This window comes from Nyctereutes procyonoides, unplaced genomic scaffold (genome assembly GCF_905146905.1).
Source record: "Nyctereutes procyonoides isolate TBG_1078 unplaced genomic scaffold, NYPRO_anot_genome, whole genome shotgun sequence".
NCBI lineage: Eukaryota > Metazoa > Chordata > Mammalia > Carnivora > Canidae > Nyctereutes > Nyctereutes procyonoides.
In genome coordinates, this window is record NW_026575052.1 from 41,447,102 (window position 1) to 41,460,927 (window position 13,826).

General features: G+C 41.9%; 1 protein-coding gene across 2 annotated transcripts in view; it reads left to right on the plus strand.

Annotated features, from left to right (window-relative positions):
• The first annotated feature begins 281 nt into the window (after positions 1 to 281).
• The window catches only part of MIER3 (MIER family member 3), a 31,131-nt gene continuing 17,586 nt past the window's right edge, over positions 282 to 13,826 (plus strand). The window contains exons 1-4 of one of the 2 annotated variants that reach the window (XM_055332035.1): positions 282 to 349; positions 1,751 to 1,775; positions 4,881 to 5,026; positions 13,070 to 13,204. In XM_055332035.1, the coding sequence (XP_055188010.1) occupies positions 4,928 to 5,026; positions 13,070 to 13,204 (234 nt within the window). In that variant the 5' untranslated portion in view covers positions 282 to 349; positions 1,751 to 1,775; positions 4,881 to 4,927. Of the gene's footprint in view, positions 367 to 1,750; positions 1,776 to 4,880; positions 5,027 to 13,069; positions 13,205 to 13,826 lie in introns of both variants that reach the window. The other variant, XM_055332034.1, reaches the window with a different exon arrangement.

Below are 13,826 nucleotides of genomic sequence, written 5' to 3' on the forward strand. Positions count from 1 at the left end.
GCCGTGGACGCGGGTCCGTCCCGTGCCCTAGTTTCCGTTCGTCCCCCACTTGCCTCCAGTTGGGCAGAACTTCGCGGCAGCGAGAGCGGCGGGCGGGCGGGCGGGCGCGGAGCGCAGCGGGCGGCGGCGGCGAGCGCGGGGGCGGCGCGGGGCGCGGCGCGGGCGCGGGCGGGGTGGGCGTGCGAGCGGGCCGGGGGCGTCGCGGGCCGCCCTGCCCTATAAGGGGCCGAGCCGCCGCCGCCGCCGGGCGGGTGCCGGGCGGACCGCGGCGGCGGCGGCGGCGGCGGCTGCGATTGGCTCAGGCGCCCCATCCGGGGACTGGGCTCGGCGCTGCTCGTTCGCCCTAAAGGTACCAATATGGCGGAGGTGAGCAGAGGAACCGGGCAGGAGCGGCCGGGCTGCGGCGGGCTGCGGCGGCCCCCCGTGGCCCGGCGCCGGCCTGGGGCGCCCGGGGCCCTTCCCGCGGGCCCGCGGGGGGCGCCGGGCGGGGCGGGGGCGGCGGGGCGGCGGCGGGCCGTGGCGGGGCCGGCCGGGGGGCGGGAGCGGGCGCGGGCGCGGGCTCCCTCCGGGACTAGGCCGCGGCGGCTCCGGCCCCGGCGCCGAGCCGGCTGCGCGGTGGGGCCGGACGGGAGGCGGCGCCCGGCGGCCGCGAGCCCGGGCCTGCGGACGGCGCGGCGCGGCGCCCCGGGGCAGCTGACGCGGCTGCCCGAGCCTCGGCGCCGCTCTCGGGGGCCGGGGTGGGTGGAAACCGCCCCCCCCCCCCCGCGGCCGGATCGCCGCGCGCGGAGCGGGCTGCGCCGCTGTCCTGCGGGACGAGTGCGCGGGGCCCCGGCCGGCGGGTCCGGGCTGCGGCGCCCGCGAGCCTCGCGCCCCACTTTGCTCCGGGCTCCGAGGCGAGCGGCAGGTACGGCCGCCGGCTTCGCGGGGGGCGAGCGGGACTCCTCGCCCCGCAGCCCCGGGGGTGGGAAGGCGGCGGCCCCGGACTCCGGACGTTACCCCGGGGGCTCGCGGTGGAAGGAGGCAGGGCGAGCGGAGCGGCCCGGGGCTGGTCCCCCGGGACCCGCGAGCTGGGGGGAGGGGGTGGCGCCGCTGCAGGAGCCCCTGGGGCCGGGGCTCGCCGGGGGCCTAGGGAGGGACCGAGCGCCCTGGAAGGAACCAGCATCTCTGGGACCGCGGGGCCGCGTCTCCGATTTCGGGAGGGAGAACGGGGGGTTTGCGGCTTGGCTTGGGGGCGGGTGTCCAGTTTCGAGCTGGCCTAGGCTCAGGTCGGAGGACAGCCTCGGAATCGGGGCTGCCGGGCCCCCGAGCTTGGACTGGGTGCCGGGAGGACGCTGTCCTTCCAGGACAGGGCATCCCGCCGCGAGGCGCTGCTCGGGTCGGTGGGGAGCCGGGTGGGGTTCGGGGGACTCGCGGGATGCCGGCGGCCGGGGACCGACGCCGTGAGCCGGCCGCTCGGGGTTCTGCTTCTCCGCCTTGTAACTTGCGGAGCTCGGAGGGGCGGCTCGGAGTTGCCTGCTAGACTCTGGGCTTCGTCCCGGGGCTGCGAGTCTGTGCGCGGGGGACCCGGGGAGGAAGGCGAGGCGGCCAAGAGGGGCCCGAAGGGGGCCGGGAGCGAGTGGAGCGGAGCTGCGTCTCGGACTTTTGGCAGCGGCCGAGCAGCCCTGCGCTCCGCCTCCTCTGCGCCCTGTTGCCGGCGCTGCCTCTTCCCCGGGCTGCGCGATCTAACCGCACGTTTTCTTCTCTCTCCTAGGCTTCTTTTGGAAGTTCGAGCCCAGGTCTGTCCTATTTTCTTACCTCTTCAGTGGGTCCCAAAGGATAATGGGGAGCTCAGAGATCTATTGCCAGAGGTTTTCGTGCGCGCGCGCGGGCGCACACACACGCACACACACACACACACACACACACACACACACACACACACAAATTGGTCCTGCGAATTTTGCATCATTTGTTTTTAAGTTTCAACGTACATTTTGGTAATGCAGTTGTTTGAGGAAGGAACAAGTTATACTTTTCTCTCTCTTTTTTTTCTTGCATGTTGAAGGAAAAAAAACCTTGTTACCAAGCTGCCAACAGACAAGTGTTCTTTTTTAAGTCATATATCTTTAATTATCATATATCCTTTTTTTCTCCAAGCCTGAAACAGTTAATCCCAAATTAACTTTCCACTAACTTTCGCAGGTTAGTTGAGATTTCAAATTTTTTTTTTTTTTTTGAGAAATCAACTCTTTAATTTGTTGAAACTTTGGGATTACTTATATTACTTATTAACTAACCATGACTCCTCGTCTCTCCTTATTTTTGTCTTCTACCTTTAACTTGGAACTTGAGGGTTAGGTAAAAGCTACCTTAAAAGAAATAGGATTTCCAAGTTTGTCACAGAAAAGTGGTAATACAGAATTTTTGAGGTGACCCATCCTTAGATCATCTAGTAGGGTTTAACCTTTTTTAAATGGGAAAGACCGTCAGGTTCTGATGAAAGCAAGGGATCATCTCCTGAATTCTCCACGTGTGCATAATTGCATACAGTCTGGGGTTTCTGGCACCCCTGAATCCCATCATGGACAGGTCAGCTTTGTTTCAATTTCTGACCCTCTTTCCAGCCCTTTTTTGGCTGCCTCTTTTCCCTCTAATAGTCTCCAGGAAAAGTACCTCTGAACTACTCCAAGTCCTTTATTTTACACTTGAGAAAACTTTTGAATAACTCTACTGAGGGTCACCTAGTTAATAGAGCCTGGAAAAGCTTCCAAATCTTCCCTTACAACATGTTGCCTTAGAGTGAACAGCCCATTTCCCTGCATATTACTTTGTGTATTTAGTTGACTTTTAAGATCTCACTTGATTATCTTTCAAGGTATTATAAAATAATCATTAAGCAGAAGAAATCTGTGGTTATTTTTTAAGTAGCTGTTTACATCTTTACATTTAAAAAAACTTTTAAAAAGTTTTTCTAATTTTGAGACAAACATTTCTTTGTCATAACTGATTTCAGGAAGAGAATATTTATATACATGATGCCAAACATCTGGATGATAATGGAATTTTTCCATTTTGCATCACTGTCTGCTTTTAAGAAGTTGCAATCTAAAGAGCAAGAAGACAGTGTAGTTTTGGTGTTTAAACAAACTTTTATAACCTGTTTCTAATCATGTAGCCAATTTTAAAGAAAATTTTAGAGCTTAGAAGAGGCTCTTGAGGTCATCTAAGCCAACACTAATCATTTTACAAATGAAAAACTGGACCTGGGCCCAGAAAGTTTAAATGACTCGCCTCAGGTCTCAGCAAGCCAGGGACAAAGCAAGGAGTAGACCCTCAGGCCCTTTGATTTCTGGCCCTTTACTGAATACCTTCCATTTTAAGAGAGAAGAGCTGTGACCAGTGATGTGGGGATTACAAAAAAAGGACAGAGAGAGCTCTGCCCTCAAAGAGGTGGAAAAGTTACCATCTGTTTCATCCCTGACACTTTGTATACCGCAGAGGTTTCCAGGAATTCCTCAAAATAGGAAATCGATGATGGTGGATGTTCTGCTTTTGAGCTCTTTAATAAATATTCGTCTTTCTCCTTAAAATTAAGTTAAACCATCTGTACTTCAACAGGTTTTGAAATACACAGATAATATCTCTCAATGGTAAAAAAAATAACGTAATGTAAGCTTCCTAAGGAATTGAGTTCCAGAGAAATTGTGTTATTTTTAAGACTAATGATTAGAGTTCTCCAAACTCAGAATCAAAATCTTTGAATTATGTCTGTGTGGTTTTGTTTTTTGTTCTTTTTATAGTGAAAAATCTTTGGTGTAGATTAGTGTTTTGGTAATGATCTCATACTGTCCTTAAATGTTTGAAATTTAAGATGTTAAATAGCTTTACTTAAAAAAAAAAAAACCTTTTTATGTTAAATGTGCGACCTTCTACCTCTTGCTTTCACTACACCAAGATTCTGGTACCTCTTTGTTTTCCTGCTCTGAGAGTTACTGGTCTAATTGAATTAGATACTAGAGTAAAATGGAGAAAATTCCATTTTTTCATAAATTCGATTTCATTATCTTGGCATTATGAATCTTACTCATTTCTCAGCTTGGTTTTCAGCATATTCTGGTGACTTCACATTTGCCATTAAAAAGCATTATGATTTTATAAACCAGTATGAATTGGCCAAAACACCTTACAACAGGTTACGTCTTTCAAAAACCTGTAGATATGATTTTTAATATTTCCTTCACAGAATCTTAAAAACTAATTGCTTTATTAGTAGTCTAAAGAAAAGTATGCTCTTATAGTTTAATGCCTGTGTGGAGAGCTTGAAATACAGTTAGGGACATGAAAAATGACATAGACCTTTAGAGACTGATTTGCTGTATAGCTGCTAAACAAAAACTTGTGTTTTTCTATGAACCAGATTTCTGTTGGGTTTTGTACCTTTGAGGGTTATAAGTTGAGTGAAATTTATATATTTTCTTTGCCTGAAGTATTGAGCCTTATGGTAAAACAGATTCTTGTGAAATCTTCCATTCATAATCCTTCTGTCATTTTTCTCTTGCTTTTTGAACAAATGCATTAAGCTAACTGACAAACAGGTTTGAGCTTTAAAACATTTTTTTAGTATTTCTCCTAAATGGAGTCATTTTGCTGGCATTATAAGTCTTGTTCTCATGGACTGGACTTCTTATTAAAGTGTTTTTAAATTACTCTGCCTTGTTCTTTTGCTGATTTAGATACCTTTTCAGAACTGTATGGTCTTTATAACCTGTTAAGTATATAGTAAATGCATTTAATAAAGCTCACACATAGACATTAAAAGGAACTGGCAGAAGAACACAAATTATTTTCTCTTGTAAGTAGCGTTGTGAATGTGTAAAGTGATTCAGTTTGTTTCATTCCAGTTGGGTCTTTGTCTTCTGAGGATCATGATTTTGACCCCACTGCTGAGATGTTGGTCCATGACTATGATGATGAAAGAACTCTTGAAGAAGAGGAAATGATGGATGAGGGTAAAAACTTCAGTTCTGAAATTGAAGACTTAGAAAAGGTAAAGGATTTAACTTTCATATTTTAATAGCAAACTCATAGTAAAGATTTTGAAATTCTGTTATAAGTTATTTTACAATCTATCTGAAATAAAAATAGAATCCGCATCTTTGTGTTTGACCTTTCAGTCACTGATTTTCTCATTATTTTGAAGGAAAGCCTAATAAATGAGTAGATTTTCATTTGACTTTTCAGAATTATTTTATATCTCTTAATCTGATTGTTAAGTTTTTGAAGCACAGTGAAGTACATCTGGTCATCTTACAGGTGAGAATAATGAGATAGAGAGACCTGTGGGCCCTAAACTTGCTTCTGAATGGTAGCCCAGCCCAGCGCATTATACCACACTGTTCTACTGGGGAGTCACACTTGAGTTTAATTAAACACTGCAGTAGACACAGGGAGAAGTCTTTTCCTTTAAATAACTTGTACTGTGGTAGAGTACTAAAAGAACATTGAAAAAGTTTTACTCTATTTTTAATTGTAAAGTAATAATGTCCCATTTTCTACCCCTCATTTTTTAAAAAATTGACAAGAGTAAATGTAATTTATAATTTCTTAAGCCCCAAATCATTGTAAATGGAAATGAACAGGATTTGTAAACACATATTTATACCAGGACTACAGAGAGAGGTCTCCATAGGGATCACTTGAAAAAATGTAGGATTATACTTACCTATAAATTAACCTTATTTGCACATTTCTGATCAGCCCAGAGTAACAAAAGCTTTCAGGAATATTATTGAATTAGATTAATCCTTTGAGTTTTTATACCTCTTTTTCTTGAAGAAGATAGGACATATTCTTACATAGTCTCTTCTGTTGTCCTTGTGAGGCAGAGATGAGTTTTTACTGTATTTCTCCCTTCATGTTAATATACAGGGAAATAGAGGCATTCTTCAGGATCTAGACCCCAGGCTTACTCTGGTAGACCTGATTCCTAATTTTGGCAAATTAATCCAACACAGTTGCTGTTAGATTTAATCATTAAAAAACAAACAAACAAAAAAACTGAAACCAGCTTATAGTCAAATAGATTTGGGAATATAGAGATAAAATGGTTGGAAAATAAGAAAAACTTTGGGTATTGCTCCTTTAAGGGGTGATGATAAAATGTTGCTTTTTGATAAGAAAAGATTCCCAAGAGTCTTGAGCTCTGCCTTGGCTTTATTCAGGCACTTCCTTCCTACCTCTTATGAATGGGTAACCTAGAATAACGGAGAATTACAAGCAGATTGCAAAAATGAGCAATTTGAAAATGTGTCTGAGCTCTAGAAGCTTACAGTTTAAAGTAGAGTGACAAAAGGGAACAAAGATTTTTAATATGATATGTTAACTGTATATGGAGGCAGTAAGCGATGAGAGCTATGGGAGAAAGGATGTGTATAGTAAATGGTATTTAGCCTAGTGTGAATGTTCATGGAAGGCTTCTTAGAATAGACACTTCTCTCCTGTATTTTTTTTTTTTAAGATTTTATTTATTTATTTGAAAGTGAGGGAGAGCACAAACAGGAGAGGCAGAAGGAGAAGCTGAATCCCCCTGAGTAGGGAGCCCGATGTGGGACTCAATCCTGGGACTCTGGGATCATGACCCTAGCCAAAGGGAGATGCTTAACTGACTGAGCCACCCAGGCACCCTCTTCTGCACATTTATAAGTCAGAAGACCACCTTGGGCCCATGGCAAAAGTTTGAGGTGGTCTCATAAGGCCCCTGCCTTGAACACGTGTTTGTTAAACATAGGGAGACAGCATAGTTACAACATGAAATAAGAAAATGGTATAAATGAACTGGACTGCATTTTAGACATGCAAATAGCTGTTTTGTCAGTAAAATAAGAACTTAAAATTTCATTTAATGTGTTAACTCAGTTACTACTTGAGTATGTAATCTGGTTGAGATTTTTATGGGCTGGTAAGATTTTTATTTTTCAGACTTATAGGTTTTACTTCTAGAGATTGTAGTAATAGCTACTTTAATCTGTATTTAGTGGAGGTTTTTTTTTTTTTTTTAGTGGTGTTTTTAAAGATTTTATTTAATAGAGCATAGAGCACATGAGTGGAGTGGGGGTAGGGTGGGTGGGCAGTAGGGGCAGAGGGAAGCAGAGGTCCCTTTGAGGACCTTGGGATTGAGTCTTGAGCTAAAGTCAGGTGCTTAATTGACTGAACCACCCAGATGCCCCTGTTTAGTGTTTTTTTTTTTAAAGATTTTATTTATTCATGAGAGACACAGAGACATAGTCAGGGGGAGAAGGACTTGATCCCAGGACGCCGGGATCATGACTTGAGCTGAAGGCAGATGCTTAACCACTGATCTACCCAGGTGCCCCTTGTTTAGTAGGTTTTAAAAGGACATTGGGAAAGATCTAGAGAAATAATGAACAGTAAAGAATTCTCAGCTATTAACAAAAATACCTAGTCCTATTGCTATGATTTTCATTTTGTTTAATAAACGCTGGTAATTAGGGGTGTTTGGCTCAGTTGGTTAGGTGTCTGCCTTAAGCTTGGGTTGTGGTCTCAGGGTCCTGGCATTGAGCCCCACATCAGGCTCCCTGCTCAGCAGGGAGTCTGCTTCTCCTTCTGTGATCTCTCTTGTTTTTACTCTCTCAAATAAATAATCTTAAAAAAAAAAGTAAAGATCATTTATAGAAGAAATTTAAAATTATTTCTATATCATTTAATGTACTCTGTTAATCTTTTATTATTCGAACATTGATTTAGGAATTCATACATGTTCACAGTCTTAGGGACTTGATGTTAATATTTGTTTTTAGAAAGTATAATGTTTTTATACTCATAATAAATAAATATGGCTTTGTGTTTTAGTGCTTACAAATTTTTAGTACATTATGTATTGTGGAAAATAAGAGGTAAAAAAACAGTTTTTGTATAGTAGTACTTTGGTATAGAGAATACATTATGCGACTAGATTATGTTATTAAATGTATAAAATAAGATTTGTGTCCTGTCTTTCTATATTTTAGTTTATTCATGTTACTGTTTCCTGAGGCTTTAATTACTAGTCTAGAGCTATAACTTTTAGGGAAGTTCTTTACAATAATAGGTAGATTTCTCCCTTGATATTCATTGTGAAATAAGAAAGTAAAAATCATCTTTTCTACCATTTACGCTTTAGTATAGATCCTTCCTGTTTTGTGAGTTTTTTTAAAAATTATGTTTTTAAAACTATGTGTATACTGTTTCTCAATGCATATTTTAAGATATAAGACTGGTGTTATGTGAAATTGACCTATACTTAGACAATTTCTTTTCATCAGTCCAGGAATACCATTAAGTGTATCAGATGAGTATTAGCATTATTTCCTTGGTTAAGAAGTCTTGTTGATTGTGAAATGTATAGTATATTTAGAAATAATATAGATAGGGGCAGAGATGAACAGTACTGTGGGAAATCTATACATTGGTAATCTAATGCATCCCAATTTCTGGTATGTGAAGTTATGCATCATAGGATCAAGGAAATTTTGAGGCTTTTCTATTTACAGATGAAGAAATGGAGGTGGGAGGGGTTAGGTCATTTGACTATGGTAGTCTAGAGGCAGTTAATGAGTCCTCTGCCTCTAGATTTTGTGTTCTTCCTGATATAAAACTTTTGAGTGAGAAAATAGTTCATTTATAAGTGTGACTAGACTCAGATGTGCCCCTTAAAATTAAAATAGGGTCAACATAATACCTGAGAAAAAGAAGAGAAAAATCCTTGTACCTGGAATAAGATGCTGGATCAAACTTCTAAGCTGATCTAGCCACCGCAGATCTCAGAGACAGATTTACTCATTCGATTTTGAAAAAACTTCTTTTATGCTTCATAGGACTTAAGGCCTTTATTAGTAGGTCTAATAAGAAGTTTCATTTGTGAAGTGCTTCAGAGATTGGATTCATCTTTTCTAGTTTTGCTATACAAGTTTTAGTACAAATAATTTCTGTTTTAGCATCAGCTCCCATTAGGTAACTAGTGTCATTCCTTAAATGTGTTGATAAAGTTCTACTAAGGTAGTCACCTGCTTCCTCAACAGATGATTCTACTTGTGTCTTTATAGAGAAAGTAAGGTTTTCATGAGTAACTACCTAGAATCTCCTGTGTGCCCCATACGTACAAACTTGACTTTTATATTCATTCTTTCTGTACAGTTCCAAGAGTATATGCCACATCCTAGGCTGACTCTTAATTCCATCCCTGAGTCTGTTCTTTCCACTTATCTTTTTATTTCAGCATAGAAAATCCCACTCATACGTTTTGTTTCCTAAATTTGGAAGAGATTCTTTGAACACTGTATTGCCCTTAGTGAGTCTCCTTTTATAGTGTATGTACTTTCTCCTTTTCATTGATTCAGCTTTGGTTCTCCTAGTAGGCTGTAGGGTCACCAATAATTCCTGCTTGACAGGTACAGAGAATTCCTGTCTCTCTTTATTTTGCTTGATTTCTCTTTGATATTTGACCTAAGTGACTATATCCCTGGTCTCTCCACACTTGTTTCTTCCTTAGCTTATGTAATTCTGCTTTCTTTTAGTTCTCTGGTATCTCCCTCTGTTGTGTTTATGGGCTTTTCTTTCTTTGCCTATGTTCTAATTGATGGCATTCCCCTGGTTTCTAGCTTTTGTGTTCTCATTCTATATGCCTTTTCTGGATGATCGTATTCAAGGTTCGGCTTCTGCCTTGAATTATCATTTCTGCCATGCTCTCCACCCTCAAGTTTATCTATCTGATATTTCTGCCTCATAACGGTGCTATAAGTGTTTAGCCTTCCAGGCCAGATACAGGCAATCCATTTAGACTCCTCCATCACTTTTATTCACTTTATCAAGTAGGTCAAGAAAAACATTCTTTTTTTTTTTTCTTAATTTTGCTCAAATAATTCCCTTCCTTAGTTGAGGCTATCTTTCTTCTATTTCCCCTAGAATGTTACTTTCAAAATGCATATTATGCTTAAAATTTTCCAGATATATCCTATTGCCTGTAGGGTAACATATCTAGAAGTACTTCTAAGAAAGCATATATTCCCTTTTCTTTTTTGTCTACCTTCCCACTTTCTTTGGCTTTTAGATACATCTAGATGCTAACGAATGCCAGATTTATATCTTTAGCTCAGCCTGATCCTCTGAGTACCAGGCTGCTGGCCAACCTGACTCTTCTACTGAGATGGTTCATAGTCCTTTCAAACTTGGGTCTTCTACAGAATTCTTAATTTTTTTTCTTCAGAAGCCTTTCCTTCAGTCCTTTCTGTCTCAGTAAAAGTTACCACTGTTTATGGAGTTGCTCATATTGAAATCTGGAGAGACCTCATTCTGTCCCCCTTTCACTCCTATATCCAGGAACCCATTTGATTCCACTTTATAATATATATCATCTATTTACATGTCTCCATGTTTATATCACTACCTTATTTCATCATGAGACCCTTAAGTGGTCTCCCTGGTCTTTTCTTGTCTCTCCACCTCTTCAAATTTTTCTTTAGGTAGCTGCCCAACATTTAAGAAGAAGTAAAGTCATGGCACACCCCCACCCCCACCCCCGCCACTTGTGTTTTTAGTCTCCATTCACTTCCCATTGCCCTGGGAGTAAGGAGCACTCTCTGTCTTCCCTTTGACCCTATGAAAGTAAACTCTCTATATTACTCTGTTTTTCAGGACCCTATGTGTTTCCTTTGCATTCATTTAATTGGCAGTTTTGTTTTTTGTGTATTGTCATTATTTGTTGTCCCCCGCCCCCTCCACCGCCGCCCCCGACTGTATGTAGCAGAAGGGTAAGACCTATTTTTCATCCTGGCACTTGGCACAGTGGCCTACTGGCACCCAGTAACTGCTCAGTCAGTGTTTCTGTGACACTCCACAAGTCACTAGTACACAGCCCTCATCTGTCAAATGCTTATTCATCTTTCAAGACTTAGCTCAGTCTTTGCACCCTATGTGGCACCTCCTACCCTCATGCATGCCTTTATTCTAGAGTGTAGTTCTTCTCTTCTCTGTACCTACAAATGTATACTACCATTTCCAGAATTAATGATTGCAACCAACACATTGTATTATAGTTGTTAACTTCCCAGTTTCTTCCATCAAGACTGAACTCATTGAGAACAGGGATTTTTCTATAAATTTCTTTTCTGTATCCACAGCTAGCAACCTCTGCACAATACCTAAAACCCAGTAAATGTTTGATGGAAAGGTGGGCTATTAGGGTATGATGCGTGAGAATTGACATCTCCTCAGCCCATGGACCATGAGGTTTTGAAGAAATACTACAAACAGGTGGTTTGCAAAAGCTGCAACCTAATCTCTTTTTAGAACCAGTATGAGCCACAGGGAGTGGGCTGCATGGAATCTGCAAGGAGCAGGTTTAGAGAGACTCAGAATCTGGTTCTGGGTACATTTGAGGGGTTCTGTACTTTGATTTGGGAGAAGAATAATTCACGAGGTTTCCCCATGGCATGGACAAACTTCTGGCCATCCTGACCATCCCAACTCCATTTGTGCTGACTCCATGCTACCAAAGCAGCTTTTCAACTGATTTCAATCCCAAGCTGAAAGGATTTCATGAGTGACATGATTGGTATGGTCACTGGAAAGCCACATGTCTCCTACTGCAAATTTACAAAGTCACATTCTGTAGTAAACCTTATTCTAAGTTCATTTAGCATGGATCTCTTTTAATCAGGCACAGTGTAAAATAAAAGTTCTAGACCTGTAAGGGTGAAGGCCAGAATCTTGGGCAACTCTAGAGCCTGAATATCCTGTGGGCCCTGGTGAGCAACCACTGGCTTTCTAGAAATCATCACTGGCTTATTTCAGCTCACTTTGTGATCAGCTGAGGGCATATTTTACATACTCTGCTTTACCACTTTCATGCTTTTGATTCATGACTTAGGCATTTCACCTTAAAGGGGAAACTAAACCCATAAGCAACCTTAATGAATTTTTTCATAGATGAGCATAAACATCTTTAAAACATAGAGCAAATTGAGTAGTCTCAATAACATAGATATGTTATTTTGTATTTATATATCGGAATAATTATAAATGGTTGTATACACTTTAATAGTTGAATTAAGATATTTTTAAAAAGAAAATACACAACTTATTTTCAGATTAATTAGTTGGGGGAGAAGGGTGGCCAAAATGTGGCCTCGCGTAGGTAAAACACAGGAAGCATTGCAGCCAGAGTATGTAGTTTTATCAAAGTACTGCTGCCATTAAGTGAACTGGTGGTACTGGGGTTTGAACCCAGAATTAAGCTTCTGTCACCTGTAAGATGGTGGTATAGATACAGACTTCCGTAAGTGGTTTTGGAGGAGAAACCTAAAACAGTTGTATAGAACAGAGATATGGTACTTGTATATAAAGGATAATTTTGAACAGTAATATATAAATAATTGTTGGTGTTAGTGATTGCTCAGCAGTGGTTGGCCTTCAGATATCATCTCGTCAACATGAAGATAAACTAAATGGTCAACTGTTAATTGTAAGGAAACAAGCTGAAAATTACGTGAAGTTATTGATTGATTAATTGTAAATTCTTTCACGGCAAATCTTTATACTAATGTGAATGCTAAAAAAAAAATCACTAAAGCAAATATTTGAGGAATTTTTTAAAGAGTGAAATGATACTAGAAATAAAAATGAAGATGTTAATTGTTAGGCTTTTGTTAATATATTAATAATAGCCCTATGGGGATCCCTGGGTGGCTCAGTGGTTTAGTGCCTGCCTTAGGCCCAGGGCGTGATCCTGGGGTCCTAGGATTGAGTCCCACATCGGACTCCCTGCATGGAGCCTGCTTCTCCCCCTGCCTGTGTCTCTGCCTCTCTCTCTTTGTCTCTCATGAATAAATAAATAAAATCTTTTAAAAAAATAATAGTCCTAAGTGTTTAACCCTATTTTCTAGCAGTAGTACAAAAAGAAAAACTAAAACTGGGCTTTAATTTGATACTGCAGTTTTGATAATGTGTTTTATGAACATTAAGGGCATCACAGTTAATCTATGCTTCTTTATTGTGTTATCTCCTGAGTTTATGTTTGTGCCCTGGCTTTGAATAGGAAGGAAACATGCCTCTAGAAGATTTACTGGCATTCTATGGCTATGAACCTACAATTCCAGCAGTGGCAAATTCCAGTGCAAACAGCTCCCCAAGTGAACTTGCTGATGAACTACCAGACATGACACTAGACAAAGTGAGTACAAGCATTTAAAAGAAACATTCCAGATCCATTATCATTGGCATTTGATTGGTTTCATTTTAACTGAAAGCATTTTAAAATTCTGAAATACAAACTTCTTATTGACCCATTGCTCTTTATCATTTTGGCAACCTATTTAAATATTGTTTGGCTCTGACTACACTGCTTTAAAAGTACTAATAGCTTCCTAAAACATTTTTGTTTGAGTGTTCTCCCATGAAGTTTTTCTTTCCTATGTTGACCTACTGTATCTAAACTTAGATTTTGCCCTTTTTTTTTGATTCTTTGAACACTTGAATCCATTGGTTAATAAATCCCCCAGAAGCCTTCAAACCAAGCCGGCTTAGTATTGGAGTGGTTGGAGAGAAGTTCTGTTTTCTTGGGCTCTGTGGGTGACAGCAGCCACAGCAGCCAAGGCCTTGGTGATATGTCTGTAACATTGTTGGTTGTGGGGAAGGCATAGTCCCTGCTGAGGAAGGTTCACACAGCCGTGGTTTCTGCTAACTTTCTGTGGTCTCTGGAAGGCTTTCCTTGCCTTTTAGATCTCAGACAGGGAGAGGAATCCACATCTCTTCCTGTGAGTTTTGTTGCTCCCCCTTTTCAGGCAAAGATCATA